The sequence below is a fragment of the Mytilus californianus genome, unplaced genomic scaffold (genome assembly GCF_021869535.1).
Source record: "Mytilus californianus isolate M0D057914Y unplaced genomic scaffold, xbMytCali1.0.p SCAF_7, whole genome shotgun sequence".
NCBI lineage: Eukaryota > Metazoa > Mollusca > Bivalvia > Mytilida > Mytilidae > Mytilus > Mytilus californianus.
In genome coordinates this window covers 22,064,653-22,080,588 of record NW_026262723.1, presented here as the reverse complement: position 1 = coordinate 22,080,588, position 15,936 = coordinate 22,064,653, and the positions used below count along the sequence as shown (strand labels likewise).

General features: G+C 31.3%; 1 protein-coding gene across 4 annotated transcripts in view; it reads right to left on the bottom strand.

Moving 5' to 3' along the window:
• Window positions 1-496: 496 nt before the first annotated feature.
• The window catches only part of LOC127707660 (uncharacterized), a 266,798-nt gene continuing 251,358 nt past the window's right edge, over window positions 497-15,936 (bottom strand). For 2 of the 4 annotated variants that reach the window (XM_052212294.1, XM_052212296.1), the window contains 3 exons: window positions 5,959-6,117; window positions 3,061-3,453; window positions 497-2,009 (listed from right to left, as the gene is read on the bottom strand). In XM_052212294.1, the coding sequence (XP_052068254.1) occupies window positions 1,583-2,009; window positions 3,061-3,453; window positions 5,959-6,117 (979 nt within the window). In that variant the 3' untranslated portion in view covers window positions 497-1,582. Of the gene's footprint in view, window positions 2,010-3,060; window positions 3,454-5,958; window positions 6,349-6,996; window positions 7,100-8,535; window positions 8,653-9,508; window positions 9,548-10,382; window positions 10,506-13,152; window positions 13,306-15,936 lie in introns of those variants that run through there. The other 2 variants (XM_052212304.1, XM_052212295.1) reach the window with 2 other exon arrangements.

Below are 15,936 nucleotides of genomic sequence, written 5' to 3'. Positions count from 1 at the left end.
ACTTTGGTAGTGGCATGAACAAACGGCTATTGTTTTATTAAAATAAGTTGTTATAACGAAATATTTATTCTGTAAAATATTTAGAATACTCATGAATGTTTCTCCTTCATGCATATCTCTAATACCCTCTCCTCTTTAGATTTTTCTTTTGGTTCTTTGCATCTATCAGCTCTTTAACTTTGGTATTAAGTTTTTGATCTTTCAAATAATTCTGCTTCGAGAATCACCAAAGAAACATTAGTTGGTGAAATGCTTATTTAGTGCAAAACTTTGGTAACATTAATGCTATTAATCTTTATGCTAGCAGATATTTTGATATCGTTGCTTAAAGTATTAAGTATTTGTTGAGTATCGGTGGACTAGGCATGATTTAGATAATTGCTTGGAGATCATTATCCAGAACGTTGATTTAAAAAGACAAACAAACAAACAAAAGCTAGAAGAAAACAAACGAAATAAATCAGTTCAATTTCATTTTTTTTTCTATTTTCTCTTTCTAATTTCTTAATAGGTTAAATACTTTATATGCCGTTTTTTATGTTGGCCCTGATATAGTTCCTTGAAAATACTGAGGTATTGAGCAAAAGCTATCGATTCGTTATTGGGGCATCAGGGTATAGCTTCGGAATCGTAGCTCTCAGGTCCTTATGATATTTTTTGACAATAAGCGGACCATTTGTCTACGGATTTTTCTAATTTCAAACGTACCGAGTTGCGACTCAGGTTCAGGTGGCACTTATTCTATACAATATTTATCGCCCGTGCAAAGCTTGTAAATATATAAAGTTCGTTTCAATCGATATTGTGCCATGGTATGACGTACCCAATTATGTTTGAATATTCATTTCTTGAAACTGTTACCTATTTTTTGTATACGTTTCCGCATATAAAATATCACAAGGATCTAATAGCTACGGTTTCGCAGCTAATCGGGATAATACCAGGACAATAAGAAAAGGCAAATAATAAAAAATCTTGCGATACATAGTTTTCCAAAGCCGCACTGTCTGAACTTCTTGTATTTAAATAAAATAATGTAAAAAAATATTAGGAATAGCAAAAACATTTCAAAAATTCATGCGTTTAATGTATATATTACGTTATCACTTCACCATTTTAGTAAATACATCTCTAAACGATATGTGTTAGACGTATTAGGTTAATTCTGTTTTATTTTAGTTATTTTGCACTATATGTAAATGGTGTAATTTTGTTCTTGTATTATGTGTAAATTAACGCAGTAGTTAATAGATTGGCATACAAAAATAGCATTGATTGTTTAGTAAGTTTTACCATCAAGTCTTAAATAAAGAATAGGAAAATTTTTGTATTATTTTTGTTTGACAATGATAAAAATCAGTATGATTCTGCCAAAAATATTGGATTTTCTAATGTATTTTCTACTTCTTTAATCAAACCATATGTAAATGGTCCTTGATTGTCGTTAAAGCACACAATATTCAGGAATCTTAGACTAAATATAGACATAAAATAAAGTAAACAATTTCATATGATATATATCAACACTTATATACATTTGTGTCAGTACTTTTGTTTCCTAGAAAATTTCATCGTCCGCTTCTTATCTTACATGGTAAGATGTGTTGTCAAAACCTAATTGGATTTCATTGTTGGTCTGATTACTATGGCAAATGACTATATCCCCAATTTCTCCTATCGGCTTCTCTTGATCTTTATTCATATCTGTTGAGGATTCAATTTTATCTTCATAAATTTCATTGTAAACGTTCTCATTACCCTGTGCAACTCTGAACCTTTTAACCTCTGGTAAGACCCGACCGCTCAAGTCTTTATCATATTTCGTAACGAAGGGATCGAGAACAAAGTACTCGCCTTGCGCCTCGTCAGTATCTAAAGAATCGTTCGCAGAAAGAATAACGTTGCCTTCCTTGTTTGTACTGGATGGACTGTTTTCAAGATGAGCAATCTCAGTTCTTTGGTTAACAGACTGTGGTCTTTTTAGTTGTTCTCTATTATTTTTCGTTGATCTGTAAAAATGTATGTGATATTATTTGGGAATGTAAAAAAAGGTGAAATATTTATTTTTATTATTCTGAAAGAAATCTTACTACAAACGAAAACAAATGAGTTTGAAGAAATAGCGTTTAACCTTATTTAGAATCTTACCGTCGATCACAAAGTGCAACGGAACATTCATTTCAACTTTTAAAATTTAATGGCGAAATTCTTTTTTTATAATTCTCGTATTTCCAAGTTTTAATAATACCACAGGATGCTAGCAATACATATATATATAGATATCCAATAATGTCTTTGATAAAAGATGATATTTTATAATTTATATTTTTTTTATTTCAAAGTGTCGATTACTTGTGGCCATCATTGTTTGAAAAGAACAAAATAATTAGATGGTAAAACGACGAATGACACATAAAATAACTATAGTTTCAATGTTCTCTTTTTTTTTTAATTCTCCACTGAAATTTGTAAATAATTCATTAATATCTTTTATTACCAAAGTTTTACAAACAATGCCTTTTTAGAATTATTATTTTGTAAATTATTTTATTACATTTTTCTCCACTATTTTTTTTTTTTTATCGCAAACTAGTATTATCAGTCTTCCCTCCGACTTAATAACTCAGCTCAGCTCTTTTAAAAAAATATTTAATACGGCTTTAAACATGAAACAAACATGACCAAACGTCAACAAATTTGACCCAGACTTATTACCGTGCCATAATGATTGACCCGAAGTTCTCTTCAAGTGTGAAGGAGAACAGAAAACAGATAATGAAAAAAAATATATAATCCAATAAATCAATTATTACGGTTTTATCATATTAATTTTGTAGAATATTTGCTGTTAAAAAAAAAAACGAATTTGGAATTAAAATTTTGTGATATGATTGCTTTGAGACAATTATTCACCATAAAACAAATGACCAAGATATAATCAACTATAGGTAAACGTAAGGCCTTCAGCAATAAACAAAGCCCACAGCATAAACAGTTGTAAAAGACCTCGACATAACAAAGCGTAAAACAATTCAAACGAGAAAATATATATTGCCATACCCTCGGCTTTCATATATTTTCTGGTCACCATGGTCAGAACTTTTATCCTTAACTTCTTCTATTGGTTTCTTGCGAACGCCCTCCATATCTGTCCGGGGTTGGAGTTCATCTTCATCAATTTCATTATAAACTCTCTCGTCACTCTGGGCAACACTGCGCCTTTTGATCTCTGGTAAGACCAGGCTGCTCAAGTCTTTGTCATATTTCGTAATGGAGGGATCAAGAACAAAGTACTCGCCTTGTGCCTTGTTATTATTTAAAGATTCGTTCGCAAAAAGAATAGTATTTGCTCCATTATTTGTACTGAAAGGACTACTTTCAAGACTTGCAATCTCACTTCTTTGGTCTATAGACTGTTGTTTTGTCAATTGTTCGCTCTTCTTTTTTATTGATCTGTAAAACATAATATATGTTAAAATTAGTTATACGAAAAAAGTTTTAATATATTCACTTTTAGCCTTTTGACAGGTATCTTACAATGAACGCATCAGAATAGGAAAATGCAATTATTATGCTGTCCAACCTTATTTTAAACGTTTTTGTCGACATAATGTATGACGGACAATTTGTTCAACTATCAAAATTTAACAGCAAAATATTTTTGTTGTGGATTTCTCGTAATTCCAAAAGTTTGCAAGTCAAATGATTCAAAAAGATTAATATCAATAGATGAAAGCAATACATAAATAACGATCCACTAATACTTGTAATTTAAAAACGTGATATTATCTAAAATGCCTTTTAGATAATATCTTCTAGTGTTTATATTTCACAACTATATATATATATAAAGATTTGGTTTTGAAGTTTGGTTGTACCTGTAGAAAACTCATTTCAAACGGGATAGCACATCCTAATTTTTACGTAAATGTTGTTTACCGTGCCCTGAAATTTAGAAACGATCCTGGTAAACTTATCGATCCTTTAAATAAACTTATTCTAAAAGGTTACCAATTCAACACTGTAATTAAGTCATTTAGTATTGTTTTATTGGTATTAATATTGATTTTGTAATCAGTAAATTAAAAGCAAACTAAATATTATTGTTGAATACATATACACATTCATGGATCTACAATCTGTCGATACCTGTATCGTGGCATTGCACAAGATAATGTTTTTCTCTGAATGTTTATGACGTCTTTACACTTAATCCATTGGATGTTGGATGTGAACTGATTGATAATTTAGTCTAAGATGCATAATTTTTTTATTAGTTGTTAGTGGCTTTGAACTAGCTGTCAGAAACAGCGAGTACTCTCAGATCAGTACTTAGTGTCTTTTTTCTTGTTGGAATATACAAGTACCCGACCACGTCCACTCTGTGTTTTTGTTATATGTATTTCTATGTGTATCCATCTGATGAGTTAAGCCTTTTCCAACTGATTTTTATAGCTCGTTCTTTTGTTGTACTGTTATACCACAGTCAATGGTTAGGGGAGGGTTGGAATCCCGCTAATATGTTTAACCCCGCCACATTCTGTATGTATGTGCCTGTCCCAAGACAGGAGCCTGTAATTCGGTGGTTGTCGTTTGTTGATATGTTTCATATTTGTTTTTCGTTCATTTTTTGTACATAGAGGCAGGCCGTTAGTTTTCTCGTTTGAATTGTTTTACATTTGTCATTTCGGGGCCTTTTATAGCTTACTATGCGGTATGGGCTTTGCTCATTGTTGAAGATCGTACGTTGACCTATAGTTGTTAATTCCTGTGTCATCTGGTCTCTTATGGAGAGTTGTCTCATTGGCAATCATACCACATCTTCCTTTATATATTTTCGTTTAATTTGAAGTTTAATTGTGGCCGTCTTTTTAAAATAAAAATAAAAAAAAGAATAGATCGTATTACAATGAATGCTCCGTTAGAAATTATAACACATTCATTTACTACAAAAGTTTTACACACAACAACATTTTTGAAATAACTTTTAGTGAATTAATTTATTATACTTTTTGGATCTTGTTTTTGTATATAATTGCAAACTAGTATTTATCAGTCTTTGCTCTGACTCTATCACTCTGCTTATCTCTTAAAATCAAATAATGTAATACAAGCATAATCCGACCTAAAACAAACAATTATCATATTTTCATAATAAATGACCGACTTTCTATTCCCAATTGCTGTTAAACATACAACGAATTGTTTCAATCAAGGAAAAAATATAGTTCGATAAATCAATTATCAGATTTTCGTCATATTGGTGTTGTAAAAGATTTGATGTTCAACCCAATATAAATATAAAATTAGGTGATGTGGCATGGTTGCGATGAGACAATTGTCCTCCAGAAAGATAATGAAGAAGATCTATTGTTCTATGATATTTTCTGGATTCATGTCTTTCGTTTTTGTTTTGTCTGTGTGCCTTTCTGTGTTTCTTTCTTGCATGTGACATGGCTTTGCACTTATACACCCCTTCATTGTGTTATTGTGTAATGTTAAATATTTGTTAATATATCTCTTTGTTTTATAGTGATTAAATTTTTAACACAAGGTTTACTACTGTACCCCTTTTTTTGACATGTTTACCTATTATGTCTGTTTGTTTTGTTCACACATCGTTGTCAATATAATGGAATTTTATACGACTGTCATACAAGTGAGAGGCTGAGGTAGCTATAAAACCAGGTTTAATCCACCATTTTCTACATAAGAAAATGCCTGCACCAAGTCAGGAATATCTCAGTTGTTGTCCTTTCGTTTGCTGTTTGAGCTTGCGATTTTGCCATTCGATTAGGGACTTTCCGTTTTAGATTTTCCTCGGAGTTCAGTATTTTTGTGATTTTATTTTTGATCAACGTACGCCCATCAGAAAAACCTGCTTCATAGGAAGTTGTTAAAGACCCAGACATAATTAAACGTAAAACCATTCAAATGAGAAAATATATATTGCCATACCCTAATTGGATTTCATATCTTGTCTGGTCACTATGGTAAGAACCTTTATCAATAACTTCTATTTTCTTCTGGTCAACTCCCCCAATACCTGTCGAGGATTTGATTTTATCTTCATCAATCTCGTAGTAAACATTCTCGCCACCCTCTGCACCACTGAACCTTGTAATTTCTGGTAGTTTCCGGTTGCTCAAATTTTTATCATATTTTGTAATGAAGGGATCGAGAACAAAGTACTCGCCTTGTGCCTCGTCAGCATTTAAAGGTTTGTAAGTAGAACGAACATTGTATCCTCCCTTGTCTGTACTGAATGCACCACTTTCATAATTTTTTATCTCAAGTCTTTGATTGATAGACAGTTGTCTTGTCTGTTGCTTTCTCTTTTTCTTTGATCTGTTTAACATAAATGTTATATATGAAAATTAAAATAAAGGTTTAAAGATATATTAACTATTAAAATCTTGACTAGTATCTTACAACAAGAGCATACGAAGGGTGTTTAAATGGTGTCAAACCTTATTTTCAGAATTTACATCGGCATAATTTATGAAGGAACAATTAATTCAAAAAGGATTAAACACCAAAACCGACCTCCAAGGTAAATTCCAAAAGGGAAAGTTCATTCAAAATCAAAACACTGACTTTATTAACCAAAAGAAGTTATGAAAAATAACTGTCATATTCCTGACTTGGTGCTGGCCTTATCTGGAGAAATTATCAATATGATAATCGGTACTTTTATGTAAAGAATGAGTTGATAGAAGATCATTGAAGTCAGAAATGTGACACGGTCAATTGTAAAAATTGAAACACAAAAATACAAAAAAAGACATGCAGTCTCGATTTGAAAAGGGATTTCAAGAAGAGACATACGATACCATTCAAACATCAAAAGTCGAAAAGAGTCCACCAGAATCATAGCACAAAAATGAAAAGCCAAGAAAAGACAAACATGCACAATAGTCTACAAAGTACTACATAGAAAAGGCTCATCGTTCAACACCATTTTTAATGTGATGAAACAAACGAAAATCAATTTACCTTCGTCTGCATACGAAAATAGTAATGAGTATAATAAAAATTAATATGATTGTGCCTGTTATTCCAACTGAGATACCAACTATCGCTCCAAGTTTGAATAATTCTGAAAAAGATGGACACCATTAACAAATGAGTTATATGTATGTATGTATGTTATGTACTTTGCAGAAACATATTGAACAATTTCATATTTCAATCCTTTCTAAAATTGTCCGTTTTTAAATTTTGAAATTATAAAGAACTAAGATTTCAACTCCCTCAGGTAAAGTTGGCCTTAGATAAATTTGGCTATTTTATTAGGTAATTTTTGTTCTTTAAACTCTTCAATTGTTTCGGTTCTTATAAATCCCTGACATTCAATTCTGCTTGGAGTGTTCCTGATGAAGTTAAATCCAGACACATTTGGACGCATGAAATTTATAAAACATGTTGTTTTCATTTTTTATATCACTGGGTCGATACCTCTGTTGGTGGAGTATCAGTCCCCGAGGTTAAGTAATCAGTACATCGGTACTGACATGATTTTTAAAAAATCTTTTCTGAAATTGTCCGTTTATAATTTTTGAAATTATAAAGAAACTTAGGTTTCAACTCCCTCAGGCAAAGTTGGCTAAGGGAGAAATACTTTGGATTTGGCTATTATATTAGGTGATGTTTGGTCACACAGTTCCTCAATTGTTTCGGTTTTGTAAATCCTTGGCTTTCAAATATTTTGCTTTGAACGTTTCTGATGAAGGAAAATCCAAAAAAGAGCTTCGGGCGCATTAAATTTAAATAACGTACTAGTATTGTTTTTTTTTAATTTCATACGGATAACAAAAGTTTACTAATCAAACTGCAAACAAAAGAAATTAAAGTCCACGGCATGGCAAATAAATAACACGATTGAGATCATAATATTAAAAGCTGACAAACCTTCATATTTTATATTTTTTACACCATGTGTTTTACTTATTTTACACATTAGCATTATCTTTGGATTATACAAAAGTACCAAGCGTCCAATAGTCAATGTATTGACATAAACTTGAATTGTCTGCTGATTACTTGCAGGAATCAAATAACTCCTAGCTTGTAGTGGCAAGATTAGGCATAATGGTAACAAGCTAAATTAAGGTAAAACGACGGATGCACATGTGGAGCTGGAACTGCTACGTTTATATCCGTAGAGTATTTTAACACCCTATACACCCATCGATAAAAACCCAATATCTACGGATATAACGAAGATAACTTATATTATGCCTGTCCAAAATCAGAAATCTCATTACATGGTTGTTTAGTGTTTTTTTTTTTTTTGTATCTTTAAGATTACCATCAAAGAAAGTATTTTGTAGTGAAAATAGCAAATCTTTTGCAGTATGCAAAACTTTTCTTGTCTTTCTGCGATTTAAAGCTTTGTATTGAGACTTTTTTTTCTGTAGAACGTTTATGTACTTTTGACTGAATTTGTTGAGGTTTTAGGTTAATGTTTCATTGATGTCTACCTTTCATAAGTAAAAATTCCTTAATTTATATGCACTCAATCTATTCAATTACTTTCTTTTCCGTTTGGGGTGTCGTTTTTGTCATTCCTTCTTTCATTTTCATTTCCATTCATACTATTGTCTATATTGTCTGTTTGGCTGCCTTTATCATCATCACTGTTTTGTGAATCTACAAAAAAGAATAGAGATTTACTGCGTATTCTTGACTAGCTGAAGTTGTATACAATTTTATTATGATACCAAATGAGCCATTCATTCAAATAATAGAACCATATAACGGATATTGAAGAGTAATTATTATAGTGTTCCTATCGTGAAATTCTATTGCTATAGTACACAATCCTCTGCTATGGCCGGTGCATTTTAATCTAAAATACACCTTTAAAAATGACACTCTCTATTGGAATAAAATATTTTTGATTCTTTGTTACAAAATGAAAATAACACTATCAATTTTATGCGTCCAAATCGCTGTTATGGATTTACCTTCACCAGGAACGCTTATTCAAAATATACGTAAATAACAGAAATAATTTACGTACTGTAATCCTTGCTAGAACCAAAATCTCTTATTTTATAGCACAGATCTATATAAGTAGATTAACTTCTCTTCGATCAAAAAACTATACATTTATGTCACATATATGTCACTGTACTGCCTTCAACAAGGAGTACAACTTAGAGGCCCCAGGATAACAAAATGTCAAACAATTCAAAAGAGAAAACTAACCAATGTACACTTTAAATTTTGAGCTGATTAAATATGCAGTAAATACAACTATACCAGAAAAAAATATTAAAACCTCTAAAATCCAGGTTCTTTACCTTAGACAAGAAAATAAAGAAAAGGAAACAATATGTTTGGGAGAACTGTGATCAACCCTACCACTAACCTAGACAGTTTTGTAATTATGAACTATTGATTCATTAATGTATCATTCAGTTGAAAAGTATTGACTCATTTTTCCATCCATATGAATTGTTTTCTTTGTTGATACTTTGTCACCTTTTGTCACCTTTTTTACCTTTTTCCTTTTCTGTCAGATGCTGATTGCGTACACTTTCTGCAATAGAAATATTAAGCAAATCGTTTTTGAAACATTAAAATTACGAAGTAACAAACATCATGTTTAGGGTTTTTTCTTCTCTAAAAGATCTTTAACCAGGACGAATACGAATAAAGAAAGCAACATATTGTTGTTTTGTTTTTGCATTCAGTGGCGTTGAAGTGACTTCTTTTTTATTCTCAATTTAAAAAAGTTTGGCAAAGAGGGCCTGTTAGTTGCCATCCTTGTCCTCTTTCTGTTTCCTACGCCAGTGCTGTCAAATGTTTCTTCTTTTAGAATAAAAATAAATGATGAAAAATGTAATACGTCTCAATCTCATCTTTGTTCAATAATGCGCTATAAGGTTCTAAAACGAGAACATCGTTATTATATCACAGGCAAGGTTATAATATGTCGTTACTTGTCTATTTGTAGACTTTGGCAATCGTTAACCACTTTTGGTAGACTTGCGATTTAGTATCAGTGAGTACGACTCAATTTTCTATAATTCATTTTATATCTAAAGCAAAGTGTGGAAAACTGAAGAAATAAACAAAGATCATAACCAATAGCATAAAAAACGGCTAAAATTGTCTCAATTCAAGAACTGATGTCTACGTTTTACACTGTGTTACTGAATGGTGGTGGTACAATGGCTACTTGAATGAACGAAGATACAGGATTTATATATGAAATGTAACATTTAACATATGTCGAAAACGAAGCAGCATTGACTAAGAACAACAACTAAAATATTTGTGTTAAACAATCACATGGTTTTTCCTACACATCGAGTATGGAACATGTTGGACTAACTTTATTTATATTTTCTCACATCAAAATTTTAACATACCTATGGTAGACGACAATACTTTTCTGCAATCTTCTTTCTTACAGCTGTTGTTTCCCTCACCGTCTGCACATAAAAGCTTTGACTGTTTCACCAACCATTCATCAGTTAAAATTTTATTCATGGCTGGATATTACGAATTCATATAAAATGATTAATAAAAAGAAATAACCCAGGAAATGAAATATTTGATATTTTTTTGCCTAGGACGACATGACATTTTTTCATAACCTTTCTCAATGACATTTTATCAAAAATATTTTGAAAACTAGCGAATAATTAGCGGCAAAAAATAACAGCTGAAACTAAATTAAGAGACTAAATTATCATTTTGAACTTTAATCGTCATACAACCAATCAAATGCTTCCAAATAAAAACGATTTTTGTAAATCGCGTCCGAAGAGCTTTTTTGTATTTAACATTATAAATAACGCTCAAACTAGACTGATACATTGTTAAGTGTTCAACTGATTGATTGGACGCAATGGGGGGGGGGGGAATTTTGACTGCCACAATAAAAATATATAATATAGGTTCGGTCGGAATATTTTGCATCAGCACCTCAATAGCGGCTTGAAATAAGACAACTTTTGAAGGTGATATTTGCTATGCTAGGAGCGTGACACACTCCATACACAGGATATCATTAAGAAAGACGATGTTAAGTGTTCAAACACACGAAAACGAATGGGAAATTGTCATACGAGTATACTTCTTCATGAACTCAAATTCAAAGTCAATATCAAATATAAAATGTAGGATTTCCTTTCCCTTCAATTTTCTTTATACATATCAAGAAAAATTAACAGAGTAACAAATTCAGACAATGTCTAAATAAGAAAAGTTCATGCGTTCAAAACACAACCAAAAGCACGTAATCAAAGTCGATAAGAAGTCAGCTTAAACGACCTGCAGACTACATTTGAGAAAAACTATCGACACGGATTCTTATGTACGATTTCATAAGTAGCTCTAGTTAAATAAAATGTAGTTGAATAAAGCATGGTATCTTGAAATATTCCATGAACAATTTTCACGTCAAAATCTTTAACCTGGATTTTCCTCAAATGCTCACATCCCAAAGTTTAAAATCAGAGTGTGTGAAACTAACATAAAAAGAGTAGCAAAACCCATTAAAGATTAAATTTTCTTCAGGAAATTGAATCTTCGTTTCTTGATAATGTCTAAATGAATCAAACAGAAAATTTTTCTTAATCAGTGTTTACTTTTCGTGATCATTTCCATAAATCGATCATTCTTATCATTTTCATTAAGTTCAATGTATTGATACATGTGTTGATTTGATCAACGTTTCTAGTATTTTTAGACGACAGGTTGAAAATTCGATACCACTCTATTTTTATATTGTAAAACTACTGGTAATTAACCATTGGTCTTGTCTTTAATTATTCGTCTTTAACATCAGACGTATAGATATTGATGATCAATATCTAATCGTCTAACATCAGACGTATAGATATTGATGATCAATATCTAATCGTCTTTAACATCAGACGTATAGATATTGATGATCAATATCCAAATATATAATACTTTAATCGTCGTATATGATTTATCACCGATGTGGTCATATCGTATCCGGTTATGTGGAAATCATTCAAGATCATGCGGTCTAAAGCGATCGAAATATTGTCTTAAACCAATTGAGAGGCTTATCGAAATAACATCGAGGAATACAATTCAAAGTATTTTTTTCTAAGTGGCGCATGGTGCAATTAAGAAAAGACTGATCAATACAAAAATATGGCAATAAACAATGTTGATAAACGCATAAAGTTCTATGAAAAATGCTTATAGGGACTGAAAATCAGAAGCTTTTTGTAAAAACATGTACACTAAGATTTAAACTAATGTATTATATAACAAAAAAAAAAACCTTTTTACTAGCTGGAATATGTAGGTTTTTATATTGTGTTTTACTTTTAAGACATATGATCTAGATGGGCAAAAAAGACATATGATCTAGATGGGCAAAAAAGACATATGATATAGATGGGCAAAAAAGACATATGATCTAGATGGGCAAAATATGAAGTTTGTGGCAAAGTGGATCTGTTTAGCCACATCCTATTTTGTCCCAGTATGCAGTAAGACTATCTTAACAAAGTTTTTACGCTGTTATTTGTCTTTATTTATGTTTTATGGTTAGATCTTGTATTTCGGATAAAAAGAAACAAATGAAGGTAACAAACAGAAACTGCGGGAATCATATAATGCAGAATATTATGTATTTTCTGGAATATTCATTTACTGTTAGTTCTTAAAACCTTCAGATTTTACCTTGTGAGTGAAAACATTTCAGGAAAATTTACCTTTAACTATCTATAAGGTGTGCACTCAGCTTTACTTTGAATTTTAAAAATCTTTAGAACAAATACATTATAAATATTGATAACCTTCTGATTACCAATATATATACAGATATTTCGTTTGTCATCTGTTTTAAGAGAGAAAAACTTTTCAATGTTGGTAGTTTATAGTTGATAACTGTACAAATGAAATTTGTTCTTTGTGCTTTTTCTGTAGATTAAGTCTCGTCACTTGTTAATCCTTACATGATACACTTTTTGGATAGATGTCAATCTAAATAAACGAAAGTTTGTTGGAACAATTGTCCGACCAAGAATAATATATTTCTCCTGAAATGTTGAAATGTTGTGTCATTTCAATTTTATTTATATCTTTACAGTATTTACTGTTTTTTCAATACAAATGGTTAGAATAATAAACAACTATTAGTAATATGCTTACCGCTATGAATCGCCATCTTTATAATTTCCATACAGCCTTTTTCGTTATAGTAGTTTCTGTAAAGGCATGAAAACAACCCCTCGATACCACTATATCCTTTACAATGCCAATTTTCTGTGTTTGCTACTTTATCTTATTATGAATTATAATTCGAAATTATTAATAAAATATCATTATTAGACTATAAATAAAGACAACAGTAGTATACCGCTGTTCAAACGTCATAAATCGATCAAGAAAAAACTAATTCGGGTTACAAACTAAAACCGAGGGAAACACATCAGTTATAAGAGGAAAACATCGGAACAACAGAAACACTGAACTGCAACAAAAACAAACAATCTATTCCTAAACAACTTTTTTTTCTAAGATTTCATATCATATCAATTCGTTCATTACTATAACTCATAGCTAGTTATTCAAATTTATAGAACGCCGATTTACTTGTTTTAGTGTAAATAAATGCAACAGTAGTATACCGCTGTTCAATAGTCATAAATCGATTAAGCGAAAACAAATCTCGGGTTACAAACTAAAACAGAGGGAAACACATCAGCTATAAGAGGAAAACAACGGAACAACAGAAATCAGAAGACAAAACAAAATGAGTACAACTATGAAATAGTATATTATTCTTAGTATTAGTACAAAGCAGAATTGGTAGTGACATATAAGTTTTAAGAAGATAATAAGTAGATATTTATTTCAGGACAACTGGCTAGAAAATAATCATAAAATATTCTTCAAAATTCGCAAAATTGTTTTACTATACATACCAAAGACAAGTTTTTCCTTCACTAAATGAACACTTACATTACGTTTTTCCTTGTTTGAAATGTGTTTTCCTCGGAAGGGAATCATTTTACATGTGTTTTCTGAATGTGACGTTTCCCTGGCCAGAAGTACCATTTCGAGATTGCGGTATTTTCCCCTAACATGTCAGGTTTACTTCTCTTCTGTTATCTTTAATTGCTTTTGAGATATCGTAGTATTTTGTGTTTTTCAGTGTCAATTTTTTTTGCTGTTGCCATATTAAGTACTAGAACAATTTTGGTTGCATAGCAGTCATGTACGTTTTAAACATTAAACGTTTAAATAATCCATCCACTCACCTTTTCCATGAATTCCAGTCAATACGTGGAAAAGGACAATTAAAGAAAGACTGTTCATATTCCCGAGAACAGACCTAAGAGAATAAATAACTGTAATGGTACATATATCATATTGTTAAAATGCAAATAAAACAAACTTTATATCATAGGAAAGCGTAGGTAGTAAAACAATCATGAACTACTTGGTCTAATGCGGAAGGAAACATTAATGTAAATAGTAATCCTATAAATAAGAGTTCAACACATTTTCACAACGAAAAAAATACCCCACTTCTCAATTTTTTTTTTATAAATAGAACAATGATCTTCTTCTCCATAGGAACACTTGTGATTTTTTGAACTATGGCCATTTTAAAATTAAGGTAAAATATAAAGTTGTCTGTTGTCTTTAATATGTCGTTGGGTTTCTGTCTAAATGACGTCAAAACCAGGTATCTTATATATATATCATTTTTTTTAAGTATTCTCATTTTCTTATTCAGAGTTATATGTGTTAATGCTTGATAACCGTGATTGTATTCCAATCATTTTAACAAACCCATGTTATCATTATTCTTATTCACATGTTTCAACTTGCAACTCTAAAATATGGGTGTTAATAGATGGTGTATTTTATTTCCGATTATTTCATATGAGAAAACACTCCTGTTCTAAAAATTTAGAGGCAAGCCGTCATTTGCATACCATTATATAAAAGATATATTTGATTCAAAAATATGTTGCATTGTACATGTCCATCTGACTATGAATAAAAATGCGTATCTCAAAATGTCCTTATCTCCCCTATTTTGTCCTGATTTTAAATCACTACATTTTTCAGAGTTAAAAGGACATTTTTTTTCGTTTGAAATATACGTTTCAATTGTGCTTATTCAGATTACATCTATGGTGGTCTTTTGTTTCTCCAAACGGTTACATTTGGAAAATGATCTAAAATTAAGGAATGTATCTCCCTCCTATAAAGCTCTGATTCCTTTTTCGGATTTGGCTATATTCTATGTCCATTTTTTTTATTTGCTCTTCAAATAAATTGAGAATGGAAATGGGGAATGTGTCAAAGAGACAACAGACCGAACATAGAGCAGTCAACAGCCGAAGGCCACCAATGGGTCTTCAATGCAGCGAGAAACTCCCGCACCCGGAGGCGTCCTTCATCTGGCCCCTAAACAAATATGTATACCAGTTCAGTGATAATAAACGTCATAATAAACTCCAAATTATACACAAGAAACTAAAATTAAAAATGATACAAGACTAACAAAGGCCAGAGGCTCCTGACTTGGGACAGGCGCAAAAATGCGGCGGGGTTAAACATGTTTTTTGAGATCTCAACCCTCCCCCTATACCTCTAGCCAATGTAGAAAAAACAAATGTACAACAGTACGCACAGTAAAACTCAGGTTAAGAGAAGTCCGAGTCCGATGACATAATAGGAAACAAAAGAAAATAAACAAAATGACAATAATACATAAATAACAACAGACTACTATCAGTAACTGACATGCCAGCTCAAGACCTCAATTAAACTGATTGAAAGATTATGTCTTCATCATATGAATATCAGGCACAATCCCTCCTGTTAGAGGTTTAGTATTATACCGTCATAAAATATATGAGAAGAACATAACCCGTGTCATGCCAACAACTGGTTTTAGAATAAATATGTTTAATT